Source organism: Hyperoodon ampullatus (assembly GCF_949752795.1).
Source record: "Hyperoodon ampullatus genome assembly, chromosome: 2".
NCBI lineage: Eukaryota > Metazoa > Chordata > Mammalia > Artiodactyla > Ziphiidae > Hyperoodon > Hyperoodon ampullatus.
The window spans coordinates 42,932,556-42,951,480 of NC_136915.1; the positions used below are offsets into that span (position 1 = coordinate 42,932,556).

At 40.3% G+C, this 18,925-nt stretch overlaps 1 protein-coding gene across 2 annotated transcripts in view; it reads right to left on the reverse strand.

The window, feature by feature from the left end:
- The window catches only part of FAF1 (Fas associated factor 1), a gene marked incomplete at its 5' end in the record, with an annotated part of 488,979 nt that overhangs the window by 22,012 nt on the left and 448,042 nt on the right, over positions 1-18,925 (reverse strand). For both annotated transcript variants that reach the window (XM_079696859.1, XM_079696858.1), the window contains one exon: positions 18,689-18,904. In XM_079696859.1, coding sequence (XP_079552985.1) covers positions 18,689-18,904 — 216 coding nt within the window. The remainder of the gene's footprint in view (positions 1-18,688; positions 18,905-18,925) is intronic.

The following is an 18,925-nucleotide window of genomic DNA, read 5'->3' on the forward strand; positions in this document are numbered from 1 at the left end:
AAGCCACAACTACTGAGCCCATGTGCCACAACTACTGAAGCCTGTGCGCCTAGAGCCCGTGCTCCGCAACAAGAGAAGCCACGACAATGAGAAGCCCGCGCACTGCAATAAAGAGTAGCCCCCGCTCGCCGCAACTAGAGAAAGCCCACGCACAGCAACGAAGACCCAACACAGCCAATAATAAATAAATAAATAAATAAATATATTTTTAAAAATAAGTAAATAAAATCAAGCTGCTGACGGGTTTATATTTGATGCAGAGACTGAATGCATTCCTGCAAGGTGGGGGAGAGCATATCACAAGGAGTGTGACCTCCTTGCCCACTCTTGACAGAATGGACTTTTGACTTCCTTTGGGGGATGTCTCACTGCTCATGACTTGTGTTCAACTTCCCAGAATAGTTGCAGTTTCCAACAGTGGACTAACAAATAGCTTGACTCTACTTCTTTCACCTTTCCCTGGGAGCACACACCTTAGAAAGACAGTCTGATTATTAAATGCAACTGTTCTCAAAAAGGGATTGATCTTTTCTAGGCTGCTCACTGGATAAATGAACAGGACAAAAAGGATGGGAGGTTATATAAAGTTGTTTTGAAAATTTTTCATAATTAAGGATTTTGTAGTAACCAATTCCTAAACATGATGTGCCTTTCTGGTTAAGCTGTATAAAAATGATTTTCTACAAAAATCTTTGGCCCTGTTGCATATACAGTCCTTCCTGAGGAAAGCTCTGGATGAAAGTAGGGGATAATCATAAAAAAAAAAAGGTAAAATTATGACTGCTGAGACACAACGATTTTATAAAGAAGAAAAAACAAAACAAATCAAAACCCTGGCACCTGGCAGGGGAGGGGGGTGCAAGGGAGGAAGAAAGTGTTAAAATCTTTGCTATTCGAAACTGTTCCTGGAAACGTTCCCCTCTTCCTGAAGGAAAACTCCCCATGCTGCCCTTCCAAGCTGCTGCAACCACTTTGAATTCAAGCTGACTGCTGAGTCTACAACCACACATGACAGTGGTGACTATGAGGCAGCAGGAGGTGGCCTCAGCTCCTTAACTTCCAAACAGAACGCATCCAGATGCCTTCTACATTCATGAGGTGAATGAACTGGTGTCACGGATAAGCAAAACTGAGACTGCCTTAGGCAGTCCCTCTGAAACCAAGGGCTGAACTAAATTGCTGACTGAGAACCCAATGGTGGGAGGTATCACAGTGGCCCTGACTAATGTATGTCCTGCTTGGGGTGCTCTAACGCTTGTAAACTTTGTTTCCAGGGGTACCATGAATGCCCTCTGTGATTGTACTTCTGGTGTGTACCCTGATATCATGACACTGCCTCAGTATTGGAAGGCGTTCAGGTCAGCTTCATCTTGGCTAGAATTGTGCTGTACCTGAACCGATTCCTTGGGCAAGGTGAGAAAAAGGGTTAATACAGAAACTCAAAGAGGAAGCCATCTGGCTTTCTAAGACAGACTTTAATGGTTAATGGAATTTGTTTTAACTGGCTGAGTCCAGGATCCCTAAAAAGCATAAATAACTGAGATCAATACTACAGGTTTTTCTCACTCTGTGTGTAGCTTCCTACTGATCATAATTTTTCTGTAAAGATGCCTTGGTCAAGAGCAAAAGGCATGATGTCTGCAGAAAAGAGTTAACATATAGCAGGCCTGACTGCTATTCTTTGAAAGGCTTGCTTACAAAGTCAGCCTTTGGCTGGTGTCTGGGAACTTGGCTTTTAGGAGGCTTCCCACTATTCTCAGAACCGATAAGAGTAGCTCACTAACCTTAAATCGTTTGTGCAAACGATATAGTTATGCTGAACACCTGCTTTCCTTCTCGGATTCTGGAATTTGTTATGAACCAGGCAGAGGGTACTTATATAATCAGCCCCCAACTAAGCCCCTGGGCATTAAGTCCCTAAAAAGCTTCCTTGCTTGACAACATTTCACATGTGTTGTCCCAAACCATTGCTGGGGGAATTAAGCTCATCCTGTGTGACTCCACTAGGAGAGCACCCTTGGAAGCTTTGCCTGGTTTTCCCTAGACTTGGCCCTGTGTGCCTTTTCTCTTTGCTGATTCTGCTTTGTATTCTTTTGCTGTAACAAATCACAGCTGTGAATATGACTATGCTCAGTCCTGTGAGTCCTCCTAGAATATCATGGAACCTGGAGGTGGGTCTTGGGGACCCCCCAACACATTATATGAAAAAGTTTCCCGTTTAGGATAAACAGTATAGGCTCTGGAGGTTTAAATCACAAATATGTCAGTTACTATGTACGTGACCCTGGAAATGGTACTTAATGTCTCTTAGCCTCAGTTATCTTATTTGTAAAATGGGGCTACTATCTATGCTTTAGGGTTTGTATAAAGATTGAGAGAATACTTTCTAAAGTGTCTGGCACAGAGTGGCACATTAATAATTATTATTATCCTTGTCTGACTAAAAGCTGGAAAAGGCTGTGAGAAGCAAAGAGATCACCAAATCAGGCATAAAAATTTCAAAGAAAACTTTCACATCAGCAATCCCTCACTTTCGGAAGGCTTAGACCTAACTCGTCTTGAAACTAAGCAAAAAATTGTACCAACATATTTTACTGAAAACCTCTTTGGTGTTTAGTCACATTTCCATCCAATCCCAACTAAGAGGATTCTGCTTTATGGAAACAGTGATGTGGAAGGAGGAGGAGAGAATATACTTCCTCACAGGAAAGTCTGACCGAAAGTGAGATGGTGTGGTTTCATCCTACACACAGTGCCCTGCCCAGGGGCATGAGCATGGTGAGCTGTGTTATTCCTTCCCAGCACAAGGTCTACATGTCTTAAAGCCTCACATATCCTGAGTACCTACTATGTGTCATATCCTCGCTCTCAAATCACCTCACTTAATTCTTACAACCACCCCATAGGTGGCTATTATTATCTGCCTTTTTACAGGTGAAGGAACCATTTTACAGAGATTATGTGACACATCCAAGGTCCACCTGATAACTCGTTCTTTATACTATAGCATCATGCCCTCTCCCACATCATGACTGCCAACGCTCAGAACACATTTTTCCTGCACTAAAGGAACTACAATAAATAGTGGACTTTCTTCCAAGGAAGGGTGTTTTATAATCCAAGTGACAAAGAGCAGGTCACCTCACATTAAGAATGAGGAATGTGTCTAAAAACTTATTTTTTAAAGGCAAGAGCCAGGTCAAAAGCAGTGACTTCCTGGAGATGGATCAAAGAAACTCAGCATTACCAAATCAAATGGCATGGCCCTCTGCCATTTACCAAGTGTTTTCATTATCACTTTTGATCTTATCATCACAATATATCTGTGAGGATGCTTGATATTATCCTCACTTGAAAGATGAAGTAACTGAAATATAGAAAATAGAAATAATTTACTCAGTGTAACTCAAAAAGTGGATAGAAGTGCCAGCATTAGAATAGGATTCGTCTGACTCCAAGTATAGGGAGGGCCGGAAAAGCTATGGAACCATTTATCACAATACTTAGTCTAGGCATTAGAATTTACATACAACCATCTCTCTAATCTTCCCCTGCTTGGCTGCATTTTTATCAGTCTTATTTTAAGTACTGCAACATCCCCTGACTATTCTGGCTTCAGTCTTTTTCCATGTCAATTCATCTTTCCAAACTGCCAGTGAGATAGAACAGAAAAAGAATCAGCACCTTCATATTTAATTTCCAGCTCTGCCACTTCCTGGCTAGGTGACCTTGCTCAAAACCCTTAGAGTTTCACTTTCTGTATCTGTAAAATGGAGATAATATTTGCTTGGTATAATAGATTCTTGACCTGGGTTTTAAATCTGGTTTTTTGTGCCTTTAATTTTTTCAATTATGGAGTAAGGATAATACCAATCTCACAGGATTGTTGTAAGGATTCAATTAAATGATACCTGTGTAGTGCATAGCATAGCTGCCCAACACACAATGGGAACTCACACAGTGGTAGGCAGCATTATTATTACTTCGCAGGTTGTTTGTCTGCTTCATTCATTCATTCAACAGATATTTACTGATCATCGATTAAGTTCCAGGTACAGTTCTAGGTGCCAGCTATATAGCAGTGAACAAGTAAAGTTCCCACCTTCAAAAAGCTTTTATTCTAGTAGGGTGTAGATAATAAACAAGTAAGTATCTATTATTACCTATATCAGATGGTGATCAGTTCAGTAGAGGAAAATAAAGCAGGGTAAGAGGCATAGGGATTGCCAGTCTGGCAGAGTAGGGAAGGTGGCAACAGAGAAGAGGGAAGGAGGACTGTTTTTTTATATAGGTTGGTCAGAAAAGCCCTCAGTGGAAAGGCAATATTTGAGCAGAGACCTAAAGGAAGTAAGGGCATGAGCAATACGGATATCTAGAGGAAGGCAGTACAAGTACAAGGAGCCAAAGTGGGAAAACGTTTCGTGGTTTTTCATAAACAACAAGGATGCCAGGGTGACTGAAAAAGATTGAGCGGGGTCAGAGAAATGCCAGGGAGTCACATCAGGGAGGGCCTTTCAAAAACTCAGAACTAGGTGGGGAGCCATTACAGGGTTTTGAGAAGAGAAATGACACGATCTGCTTTATATTTAAAAAACCACAAAACTATTTTTTTGTTTTGTTTTTTTAGAAAAAAAGACTGAAAGGGGGAGGGTATGCAGGTGGAGGGAGGACACCATTACAATAATCTAGACAAGAAACCACAGTGGCTTGGACTAGGGTTTAGTTGTGCAGGCCGTGAGAAGTAGATTCTGGACATACATTTTGAAGGTAAAACCAACAGATTTGCTTATGAGTTGGATAGAAAAAGAGAGAAAGAGGAGTCAAGGATAAATCCAAGGTTTCTGGCCTGAACAAGACTGAAGCTGTCATTTAGTGAGGTGAGGATGACTACAAGAGGAGCAGATTTGGGGGAGGGTAGAAATCAGGAGTTCAGTTTTGACTATGTTTAACTTGAGATGCCAATCAGACATAAAATGGAGATGTTGAGTAGGCAGTTGTATGTATAAATGTCTGGAGTTCAGGAGAAAGCTTGGGCTGGAGATACACACTTCAGAGCTACAACTGTATATATGGTAATTGAAGCCACAAGATGCGTGTGATCCCCTAGATATTAAGGGTAGAAAGAGATCAGAGAATTGACATTTACTGAGCACCTACTATGTGCCAGGCAATGTGAGTTTGTACATTATGGAGTAGTGTAGGGCTAACTGTTCTTATGTTGAAGATAACCATGATGACCATGTCATTCCCTTCCTCAACAAACTACATGGAATAAAGCCAAGCTCCCTTTCCTGATATTCTAGGTTTTATACAATCCCCATTCAGCCTTTTCTCAGAACTTTATGATACAAACTCCATATTTCAATCAATCTGGTCTATGCTCCATTGTCTAGCCATGCCTTGAACTTTCCAAAGTTAGATTCTTTCTTTAAGCTGGCCCAAGGGCTGGAGAATGTTCTCCCCTATCAGCCCACCAGAAATCCTATCATCTCAAAATTTTGTTCATCTGCTACCTCCTTTACAAAGCTTTTCTTGGTCACCCAGGCCAGCTCTGACTTCTTTTGCCCTTTTGGTCTGACTACTCTTAGGACCCACTGCGTGAACTGCACTATGAGGATTATTTATATGAGAGGCCAGAGTATTCTCAAAGGAAGGACTGTACCTCATTCCTTAGTACTTAGCACAGTGCCTGGATAAACAGAGTATGAAATACAACTAAGTGTATACTTTACCTACATCTGGCTGTGACTTAGGAATAAAAATTACAAGGACAATATAAAGAAATCAGAGATAATGCAACCTTTCCAAATGTATAGAACTGAGCTTCATTTACACATTGAAAGTATTTTTCCAGATGATAAACTACCTCACTAATTTATTCCTTACCTGGCTCAGGAGCATAATGGCATAGGGATTAAGAGCACAGACTCCAGAATCACACACACACAGGTTTGTATCTGGTTCTGATATATACTATGACATTGCGCAAGTTTTGTGCCTGAGTTTCCCCCCTCTCAGTGCGTACAGTATGAATACTGACCTTTAGAATAGTTTTTAGGATTAAATGAGATAATGCATACAGGACATAGTAAGCCCTCAATAAATACTATTAAAATTTTTTTTAATCCTGCACACTTGGCTATCGGAGAATCATCATGATCATCTTTACTCTTCATATTTGGACAGTATCTCACAGTTTACAAAGCACTCATATACACTGCCTTATTTGAGCCATGCTATGGTCCTGGGAGAAGCAGAATTTATTGCTTTTGTTTTATAGAAAAGAAAACTGGGATACAGAGAGAGGGTGTACCTTGTTGAAGGTTGCACAGCTAATAATCATGTGATTCTCAGTCCAAAGTTCCTTCCTCTATACCATTGTGTTCTCTCTATTCCCCTCTCCTCAATCACTCCAACGATAAAGTAGAGGCCCCAAAAAGCTATGAATTTTCAGATTGATTCTGCATGTAAGGCATTATTAAGGCAGAGGATGCTTCATCTCATTACTTAAAAAACTGAAACTTACAATTTAGAAAATAATAGATTTCTTAAAAAAAATGAATAACCTGAAGAAATATAAACCACCCTTGCTAGAAACAATATTTTTTTCCTTTAATTAGACTGCTGTTATGCCAGATTAGAGTTTCATATATAGACTTATTTAAGAAGCAGCTATATTATTCTTTTAAATCCCTTGCTATTTCGTTTCTTTTGTAAATATTATGTAAACAGTTTACCAAATGACTTCAACCTATAAACTCAAGTGTCCTGTGGTCAAAATACTCCAGGACCATTTTTCCTTACAAAGTTGCTTTTGGAAATAAAGCAATTGAGAAGCCTGGGCTGCAGTCCTGAGTGGTCATTAACTGAATGTGTGCTCTCAAGCAAGTCATTTCACCTCAGGCCTGCATATCTGTTGAATGGCACAGACTACCACCTATCTTGCTACTTCTTCCCAAAGCTGACAAGAAGAGGAGTGCGATAACTGTGAATTATCTGCATCTTAGTAAGATCTTTTGGCTTCTTTCAGTCAAGAAGTTTATTGTGGCTAAATGGTGGGATGCATGTGGTAGAAAAGTAATGGAGGGAGTGAGAAGAACTGAGGGGTTGGGGATGGGGGGAGGAGATGGCATGAGATTATGAAGGCTTTTGTATGCTTTGGAAGGAGTTTACAGTTTTTTCCTGTAGGGCATTAGAACCACTAGAGGCTTTTAAGCAGGAGGGAGATGAGATATCATCAAACCTATGTTTCAGAAAAATAACTTGAGAGACAGTAGGAAGGACTGATAGGAGGTGGGGTAGGCAAGATTGGAATCAGCGAGATGAATTAGGATGCTGTGAGGTTTAATCTGGGCCATGAAGACTTGGGCAGTGGTGTGGGGGCAAGGAAAAGAAAAAAAACAGATTTGAGAGAAGTTTAGAGTCAGAATTAATATTGTGACCAACTAGATACTAATTGCATTCCATCCCACAATCATAGTTCTTATTCTCTGAATCTCGATTATTTAGGGATACTGGAAAATCTCAAATAATTAGATTTGGTGATATACAATATCTGTGGGGAATGGAACAAGCTCAGCAGTAGTAACTTTAACATGTATTTCATTGATTACATGCTTCATCTTGCTTTATCTTGAAATCAAAGCTTTTAAGGTATAGGTAGTTCAATGGCATTAAAGTTTTTCCTTCTGGTTCTTCTTTTTTTTTTTTAAAAATCAAACTCAGTCTAACATAAATTGGAAATCAGTTCCACTGCAATATTAGAGACATTAACATATGAAAGTCACTGAAGTACAGAATATTTTAAAATATTGGTGCTTGGAGATGCAATTTATTGCATTTACTAGGTGGTCTCTAATGTTGATTTTTTAAGTTCTATTATTCTTTGGCTCTAATTTTAAGGTGGAACTCTATAATCTATTAACAGAATTTTAAAAGGAGCCAATGATCTTAAACAGTAATGGTCATAAGAAAACTTGGGTTTTAGGGTCAGCTCTGCTATTGTAATTGACCACGTGACTTAAGGAAAGTGTATAGTTTTACCATGCTTTGATTCTACCATCTGTAAAGTGACAGTTGGCTTTGATATCTCTGAGATTCTTTTCAAACATGAGATATTATGATTCCAAAGATACATTCTTTTGTCTGGTTTGGAGCATTTGGATATTTTAAATGGAAATACCCATCATTGCTCTAGTGGAAGAATTCACCGCTCTCATGCTTTCTTTAGCTGTAAACCTTTCCCACCTCTTCTGCCTCTCTCCACTTAGGACAATTATAGCAGATACTGTTTATTACATGGCAGGGACATAGTAGTTTACATTCACTTATTTAACTTTTATCACAATTCTCTGAGCTAGATATTATTCTCTTTTAAAGGTGAAGAACTAAAAGTTCAGCAGGGCCAAGTAAGTTGCCCAATGTCATAAAACAAGTATGTGATGAGGTGAGATTCAGATACAGGTCTAAGTACCACTGAAACTTTTACTTTTAACTAAGCTATTCCGTTTCCATTCACCCAACAGCTCTCTGTGAAAGGCTCAGGTCAAATTCATTTCCTTTATAATGTCTTATCACTGCAGGCTGAAATTACCTATCCTTCCAACTGTCGGTATGATCTGTAATGCAATTTGCTTTACATGTGTGTTTTTACTAGAATGTGAACGCTTCAAGGTCAGTAACAATTCCTTTTATTTCTATATCATCAGTGTCTGCTATGGAGGTGGGCCAAGTGGTTGCTCAGCAAATGTTTTACTCTATGAAAGAATGAATACCAGCATGACATGCAGATTAACCTATTTCTATTTCCTTATGGTGGCAAATACGATATCCTTGTATTATCAATGAAGTCAAATGTCTTCCAGCAGTAGCTTCTGGATACAGACTGTAAGTTCAACAAGGGTAATAACTATGTTATTGTTTTTCAACACTGTGTTTCCAGTGCTGAGCTTAGTGCTTAGCTTGGTGCTTAGTGTAGCAAAGGTGGATGGGTGACTGAGGAAGGAATCTGTGTACCCTAAATTTGTAAGGCTTTCCTCCCAGTTCATTCAAAGAAACCTTTACTGAAGGTGTACTTTGTAAAAATCCCTGCTAGGAGTTTGTTTATACTCACTCTCCTGTTCCTCTTTGTTCTAGAATATAAAATTTCTGATAATGTATTTCTGCATGCATGTTTGCCTGTTTTGGGGGTTCACAGCTATAGATCTGGAGGAAGAGACGTTCTTGGGGCAAGAATGGGGGCTGTGTGATTATGTAAGTGACAAGGCACACAGGCCACCAGTTCTGAAGCTCACTGCCGTCACCATCCATGTTTCCCAGTAGGCTGCACTCCTTTGATGAATAGAAAGACCTCATGTTCCAGTTGTAGGTGGAGCTTCTCTGAGTGAAGTGGATATGACTATGGAAAAGAAAGAAAAGAGAGGAGGCAGGAAGGAGAAGAGTTGTGGGATTAAACAAACAAAGAAGAAAAAGGAGGGAAGAGTGGAAAGAAGGGGGAGAGGGTTAAAAGGGTGAAGTAGAATTGGAAAGAAGATGGAGCGGTGGGAGAGAAAGGCAGAAAGAAAAGGGAAGAGGAAGGCTGGGAGATATTGACAACTTCACACTGAGTGGTGCCAGACAGTTGCAGGTCCAGAGGGCAATTTGGGCCTGGAGGGGCCCCTTACTCTGACGCCAAGAAAGGGTAAGTAGTAGGGGGGGTCAGCTTTTAGACTCAATTACCTCACTGCCAGGGCAGTGCCCGAGTAAGGCAAATGGGCCAATGATGTTCACATGGCTCGAACATACCCACCAGGTAGGGCTTAATGACGGCAGCTCTGAAATGAATATTACTTCTTCTCTTAGTAACTGTTATTAGCAAAATGGAAAACAACATAACAAAACTAACAAATAACACAGTGTTCTCAGTATCTTGACAATCAGCTTCTCCCAGGAAGGCCCGTGTCTGCTGCTATTTAGGTTGTCCCACAGCGCTCAGTTCAGTGGTATACCCAGCAGACATTTAGTAAATAGTTGGACAGTTGGGAAATCTTAACATGAAGTATTGTTTTGATTTGGGGGTGGGGACGCAGAAGAATGTTTAACAGGTCCTTTGGTGAGAAACTAGTCTCTGCTTTGTGGAGAAAAGGCTAAAGACACAGTAAGACTCCTAGAGCTAAGTCTTATGTTATTTGTTATTAAAAAGGCAAGGTCTTACGATGTGCTTTTTAACAGTCTTTAGTTTGGCTGTAATTTAAGATGACTTTTACAAATTAGATCCTAATCCTTGCAGACACAGATGGCTGTCACAGAATAGCCTTGCAAAAACACTAGTCATTAGACTTGGAAGAGCATTCAGAGAAGGATGAAGGGCCATTAACTCTCATCCCACCCCTAGGTCTAGGAGGTCTAATGAATCCTGGGTGGGCTTTCTGGGTTTAGGCCTGGGTCTGGAATCTGGGAGGGCCTAGGGCACCGGTTCTCATTTGGAACAGCCTCTCTAGTTCACTCTGGAATCAGGAATTTAGGATCAGACCTGAGGTTATTAACACTTGACAACAGTAACTTGAATACTTATATGTGAGGCACCAGGCTGGGAACTTCAGGGGAGATAAGACATGAACATGATATGGACAGTCTCTGTAAATGACTACAGAACAAAAGGACAAGTCCTATGAGAGAGGAATGTATAAACTGCAATGGGTACATAAGTGAGGAGCCTAGGAGATGGGGAGGGCTTCCCAAAGGAGATGACATGTGACTGGGCTTTAAAAGACAAGCTCAGGAGACTGGTTCAAGATGGTGGTGTAGGAGGACATGCGCTCACTCCTTGCGAGAGCAGCAGAATCACAACTAACTGCTGAACAATCATCAACAGGAAGACACTGGAACTCACCAAAAAAGTTACCCCACATCCAAAGACAAAGGAGAAGCTGCAATGAGATGGTAGGAGGGGTGCAATCACAATAAAATCAAATCCCATAACCGCTGTGTGTCTGACTCACAAACTGGAGAACAATTATACCACAGAAGTTCACCCACTGGTGTGAAGGTTCTGAGCCCCACATCAGGCTTCCCAACCTGGGGGTATGGCAACAGGAGGAGGAATTCCCAGAGAATCAGACTTTGAAGGCTAGCAGGATTTGACTGCAGAACTTCGACAGGACTGGGGGAAACAGAGACTCCACTCTTGGAGGGCACACACAAAGTAGTGTGTGCACCAGGACCCAGAGGAAGGAGTAGTGACCCCACAGGGGACAGAACCAGACCCACCTGTTAGTGTTGGAGGGTCCCCTGTAGAGGTGGGGGTTGGCTGTGGTTCACCAAGGGGACAAGGACACTGGCAGCAGAAGTTCTGGGAAGTACTCCTTGGCGTGAGCCCTCCTGGAGTCCACCATTAGCCCCACCAAAGAGTTGGTAGGCCCCAGTGCTGGGTTGCCTCAGGCCAAACAACCAACAGGGAGGGAACTCAGCTCCACCCATCAGCAGACAAGTGGATTAAAGTTTTACTGAGCTCTGTCCAACAGAGCACCACCCAGCTCTACCCACCACCAGTCCCTCCCATCAGGAAGCTTGCACAAGCCTCTTAGATAGCCTCATCCAGACAGCAGAACAAGAAGAACTATAATCCTCCAGCTAGTGGAATGAAAACCAAATTCACAGAAAGACAGACAAAATGAAAAGGCAGAGGACTATGTACCAAATGAAGAAACAAGATAAAACCCGAGAAAAACAACTAACTGAAGTGGAGATAGGCAACCTTCCAGAAAAAGAATTCAGAATAATGATAGTGAGGATGAACCAGAACCTCAGATAAAGAATGGAGGCAAAGATCGAGAAGATGCAAGAAATGGGTAACAAAGACCTAGAAGAATTAAAGAAAAAACACCTAGAAGAATTAAAGAACAAACAAACAGAGATGATCAATACAATAACTGAAATGAAAAATACACTAGAAGGAATCAATAGCAGAATAACTGAGGCAGAAGAACGGATAAGTGACCTGGAAGACAGAATGGTGGAATTCACTGCTGTGGAACAGAATAAGAAAAAAGGATGAAAAGAAATGAAGACAGCCTACGAGACTTCTGGGACAACATTAAACGCACCAACATTCACATTATAGGGGTCCCAGAAGGAGAAGAGAGAGAGAGAAAGGACCTGAGAAAATATGTGAAGAGATTATAGTCGAAAACTTCCCTAACATGGGAAAGGAAATAGCCACCCAAGACCAGGAAGCACAGAAAGTGCCAGGCAGGATAAACTCAAGGAGAAACATGCTGAGACACATAGTAATCAAACTGACAAAAATTAAAGACAAAGAAAAATCATTAAAAGCAACAAGGGAAATGACAAATAACATACAAGGGAACTCCCATAAGGTTAACAGCTGATTTCTCAGCAGAAACTCTACAAGCCAGAAGGGAGAGGCATGATATATTTAAAGTGATGAAAGGGAAGAACCTACAACCAAGATTACTCTACCTGGCAAGGATCTCATTCAGATTCGATGGAGAAATCAAAAACTTTACAGACAAGCAAAAGCTAAGAGAATTCAGCACTACCGAACTAGCTCTACAATAAATGCTAAAGGAACTTTTCTAAGTGGGAAACACAAGAGAAGAAAAGGACCTACAAAAACAAACTCAAAACAATTAAGAAAATGGTAATAGGAACATACATATCTATAATTACCTTAAATGTGAATGGATTAAATGCTCCAACCAAAAGACACAGGCTTGCTGAATGGATACAAAAACAAGACCCACATATATGGTGTCTACAAGAGACCCACTTCAGACCTAGGGGCACATACAGACTGATAGTGAGGGGATGGAAAAAGATATTCCATGTAAATGGAACTCAAAAGAAAGGTGGAGTAGCAATACTCATGTCTGATAAAATAGGCTTTAAAATAAAGAATTTTACAAGAGACAAGGAAGGACACTACGTAATGATCAAGGGGTCAATCCAAGAAAAAGATATAACAATTATAAATATATATGCACCCAACATAGAAGCACCTCAATAAATAAGGCAAATGCTAACAGCTCTAAAAGAGGAAATCGACTGTAAAACAACAAAAGTTGGGGACTTAAACACCTCACTTACACCAATGGACAGATCATTCAGACAGAAAATTAACAAGGAAACACAAGCTTTAAATGACACAACAGACCAGATAGATTTAATTGATATTTATAGGACACTCCATCTGAAAACAGCAGATTACACTTTCTTCTCAAGTGCACACGGAACATTCTCCAGAATAGATCAGATCTTGGGTCACAAATCAAGGCTCGGTAAATTTAAGAAAATTGAAGTCATATCAAGCATCTTTTTCGACCACAACACTATGAGATTAGAAATAAATTGCAAGGAAAAAAAGGTAAAAAACACAAACACATGGAGGCTAAACATAACATTACTAAATAACCAAGAGATTACTGAAGAAATCAAAGAGGAAATCAAAAAATACCTAGAGACAAATGACAATGAAAACACGATGATCCAAAACCTATGGGATGAAGCAAAAGCAGTTCTAAGAGGGAAGTTTATAGAGATACAATCCTACCTTAGGAAATAAGAAAAACCTCAAATAAACAATTTAACCTTACACCTAAAGGAACTAGAGAAAGAAGAACAAACAAAACCCAAAGTTGGTAGAAGGAAAGAAATCATAAAGATCAGAGAAGAAATAAATGAAATAGAAACAAAGAAAACAATAGCAAAGATCAATCACCTAAAAGCTGGTTCCTTGAGAAGATAAACAAAGCTGAAAAACCTTTAGCCAGACTCATCAGGAAAAAGAGGGAGAGGACTCAAATAAATAAAATTAGAAATGAAAAAGAAGTTACAACGGACACCACAGAAATACAAAGCATCATAAGAGACTACTACAAGCAACTCTATGCCAATAAAACGGACAACCTGGAAGAAATGGACAAATTCTTAGAGAGGTATAACCTTCCAAGACTGAACCAGGAAGAAATAGAACAGGTAAACTGACCAATCACAAGTAATGAAATTGAAACTGTGATTAAAAATCTTCCCACAAACAAAAGTCCAGGACCAGATGGCTTCACAGGTGAATTCTATCAAACATTTAGAGAAGAGCTAACACCCATCCTTCTCAAACTCTTCCAAAAAAAATTGCAAAGGAAGGAACACTCCCAAACTCATTCTATGAGGCCACTATCACCTGATACCAAAACCAGACAAAGATATACAAAAAAAGAAAATTACAGACCAATATCACTCATGAATATATCACTCATGCAAAAACCCTCAACAAAATACTAGCAAACAGAATCCAACAACACATTAAAAGGATCATACACCATGATCAAGTGGGTTTCATCCCAGGGATGCAAGGATTCTTTAATATATGCAAATCAATCAATGTGATACACCATATTAACAAACTAAAGAATAAAAACCATATGGTCATCTGAATAGATGCATAAAAAGCTTCTGACAAAATTCAAAACCATTTATGAAAAAAACTCTCCAGAAAGTGGGCACAGAAGGAACCTACCTCAACATAATAAAGGCCATATACAACAAACCCACAGCAAACATCATTCTCAATGGTGAAAAACTGAAAGCATTTCCTAGAAGATCAGGAACAAGACAAGGATGTCCACTCTTGCCAGTATTATTCAACATAGTCTTGGAAGTCCTAGCCACAGCAATCAGAAGAAAAAGAAATAAAAGGAATATAAACTGGAAAAGAAGAAGTAAAACTGTTTGCAGATGACATGATACTATACATAGAGAATCCTAAAGATGCCACCAGAAAACCACTAGAGCTAATCAATGAATTTGGTAAAGTTGCATGATACAAAATTAATGCACAGAAATCTCTTGCATTCCTATACACTAACAATGAAAAATCAGAAAGAGAAATTAAGGAAACAATCCCATTTACCATTGCAAGAGAAAGAATAAAATACCTAGGAATAAACCTACCTAAGGAGGTAAAAGAACTCTACTCAGAAAAGTATAAGACACTGATGAAAGAAATCAAAGATGACACAAACGGATGGAGAGATATACCATGTTCTTGGATTGGAAGAGTCAATACTGTGAAAATGACCATACTACCCAAAGCAATCTACTGATTCAGTGCAATCCATATCAAATTACCCATGGTATTTTTTACAGAAATGATTTTTTATGAACCAAAAAAATCTTAAAATTTGTATGAAGACACAAAAGACCCTGAATAGCCAAAGCAAACTTGAGGGAAAACAACGGAGCTGGAGAAATCAGGCTCCCTGACTTCAGACTGTATTACAAAGCTACAGTCATCAAGACAATATGGTACTGGCACAAAAGCAAAAATATAGATCAATGGAACAGGATAGAAAGACCAGAGATAAACCCACGCACCTATGGTCAACTAATCTATGACAAAGGAGGCAAGGATATACAATGGAGAAAAGACAGTCTCTTCAATAAGTAGTGCTGGGAAAACTGGACAGCTACATGTAAAGGAATGAAATTAGAACCACTCCCTAACACCATACCCAAAAATAAACTCAAAATGGATTAAAGACCTAAATGTAAGACTGGACACTATAAAACTCTTAGAGGAGGGCTTCCCTGGTGGCGCAGTGGTTAAGAATCCGCCTGCCAGTGCAGGAGACATGGGTTTGAGCCCTGGTACGGGAAGATCCCACAGGCCGTGAAGCAACTAAGCCCGTGCACCACAACTACTGAAGCCCACGTGCCTAGAGCCAGTGCTCCCAACAAGAGAAGCCACCACAGTAAGAAGCCTGCACACCACAACGAAGAGTAGCCCCTGCTCACCCCAACCAGAGAAAAGTCCGCGTGCAGCAATGAAGACCCAATGAAGCCAAAAATAAAATAAGTTAAAAAAAAAACTCATAGAGGAAAATATAGGAAGAACACTCTTTGACATAATTCACAGCAAGATAATTTTGACCCACCTCTTAGAGTAATGAAAATAAAAACAAAAATAAACAAATGGGACCAAATGAAACTTAAAAGCTTCTGCACAGCAAAGAAAACCATAAACAAGATGAAAAGACAAGCCTCAGAATGGGCAAAATATTTGCAAACGAAGCAACTGACAAGGGATTAATCTCCAAAATATACAAACAGCTCATGAAGCTCAATATCAAAAAAACAAACAGCAGAATAAAAAAAATGGGCAGAAGACCTAAATAGACATTTCTCCAAAGAAGACATACAGATGGCCAAGAGGCACATGAAAAGATGCTCAACATCACTAATTATTAGAGAAATGCAGATCAAAACTACAATGAAGTATCACCTCACATTGGTCAGAATGGCCATCATCAAAAAATCTACAAACAATAAATGCTGGCGAGTGTGGGGAGAAAAGGAACCCACTTGCACTGTTGGTGGGGATGTAAATTGATACAGCCACTATGGAGAACAGTATGGAGAGTTCTTAAAAAACTAAAAATAGAACTACCATACGACCCAGCAATCCCACTACTGGGCATATACCCTGAGAAAACCATAATTCAAAAAGACACATGCACCCCAATGTTCACTGCAGCACTATTTACAATAGCCAGGACACTGAAGCAACCTAAGTGTCCATCGACAGAGGAATGGATAAAGAAGATGTGGCACATATATACAATGGAATATTACTCAGCCATAAAAAGGAACGAAATTGAGTTATCTGTAGTGAGGTGGATGGACCTCGAGCCTGTCATACAGAGTGAAGTAAGTCAGAAAGAGAAAAACAAGTATCGTATATTAACGCACGTACGTGGAATCTAGAAAAACGGTTATCGATGAACCTATTTGCACGGCAGGAATAAAGACAAAGACATAGGGAATGGATGTGTGGACACAGGGTGGGCGGGGGGGGGATGAACTGGGAGAATGGGATTGACATACGTGCACTGCCCTGTGTAAAAGAGGTAGCTAGTGGGAACCTGCTATACAACACAGGGAGCCTGCTCGGTGCTCTGTGGTGACCTAGATGGATGGGTTGGGGATGGGGGTGGGAGGGAGGGGATATGTGTATACATGTAGCCGATTCAGTTCACTGTACAACAGAAACTAACAGAACATTGTAAAGCAACTATATACCCCAAATTTAAAAAAAATGTATCTTAGAGATAAGCTAGTCTAAGCCCCTTTTCATATAAAGTAGGAACTCCAGGAATGACTCCTTCTCCCTTTTTATCCATTACTATAAAAAAAGTGATAACTCAGTAGTGCTTCGTTATCTCCAAAAATAGAAAAATCACTACCTCACAACACAAAATATTCTTTTCTTAGAAAGTGGCTTTCTTACATTGGGCCAAGTTTGCCTCCCAATAACTTTCAACTTACTGGTCCCACTTTATCATTGAAGCTGCACAAAATCAGATTCCTCTTTTTCACGGCAGGCTTTCAAGTAGCTGAAGACAAAAATCACATCTCCCATGGCCATGCCTTCTCTAGAGGAAAATATTTCCCCAAATGATATGATTTCCACTTCCCTTCCCTTCCTACCAGCCCTGTTCTAGATAAGCTCCTGTTGCTTTTTTTTTTTTTGGCCATGCCATGCGGCATGCAGGATCTTAGTTCCCTGGCCAGGGATCGACCCTGTGCACCCTGAACTGGGAGCGTGGAGTCTTAACCACTGGACTGCCAGGGAGCTCCCAATCTCCTGTTTCTTCAGGCGACAGCACAGAGGTTCAGCATGGAGTCTAAGGACTACTCAGGGGTAGTTTATCTTTGTAAACAGTTGACTATGACTTGTTATTCTCTTGTTGGGATTATACCTCTAAAAATGCAGCTGGCTTTTTGTTAGGAGTCACAACAGATTATTAATGTATATTCAGCTTAATTCAACCACAATAACCTCTACTAAAGCATTATTCTTTCATCCCAAACTTGAGCAATTGGTTTTCTAAGCCTATGGAGGCATCTCTTTCTATGTCTATATATTTCTGTAAAATTTTTCTAGGTTCATTTTTGCCTATTATTTCACTATTTTAAGGCTTTCTTGAATCTTATTTTTCATAATCCATAAACCTGATAACGTCTTCATTCAAGTTGCCAATAAGTGTGATGAGTAATAAAGAATTAAATATAGAGCCTCTTGTTTCCCTCCAGGGAGAGGGCAGTCTCTTAGTCAACAGTTTCTGGACACATCCATTTAATCAGCAATGAATCTACCTGCCGATTTACATCTCTCTATTTTTCCCCAGAATACTATGAGAGACTATCAAAAGCCTTGCTGAAATACAGATACACAGTGAATACAGGTCACCCTCCCTGACTTCCCAGGCTAGTAAGAACTGTCAAATCACAAAATACTCTTGGTTTAGCATGACTCGTTCACGAACCTATAATCATTGACCCTGATCTGACTGTTAAGCTGTTAAGCACATAATTCTCAGATCTACCCTAAGGTATACAGAGATGAAATCTTGGGAAAGCCTGTATGAGTGCTGGAATAGGGGAAACAACTAGGAAGGAAGACCTAGTACCTAATTTCTTACCTAGGCTACTAGGCACATGTCTGCTGGCCTGGGAAGCCATACCTTCTCCAAAGGCTGAGGAGAGAAAGGGGTGCAGAACAAAGAAGGACTCCTGAGTGTGTGGTCTTGTGGTAAGTTGTGCCATGGCACTTTTCTTGGACTACTTTGTCCAGCCCTAATGATGGGCTATCTCCCATCTGGACACACTTCCCGAGATAGGCATGGTAACTTACATCTCTCCTAGGAAAGGTACTCAGTAACTTGAATTCATCCCATGGAAATCCTTTGGAAGCTACAAAATCAAAGACGATCTGGAGCTTATTGCTGGCCAGGAAACGCCGCTCGAGGAACTCGCCACTGGGTGTCCGGATCCGCAGTTTGCTCACAGGCTCAGCATTTTCTTCCTTTGGCTCTGGAGGCAGGGCCTGCTCTAAGGAGAGTCTGATGGCCTAAAGAGGGCAAAAATCAGG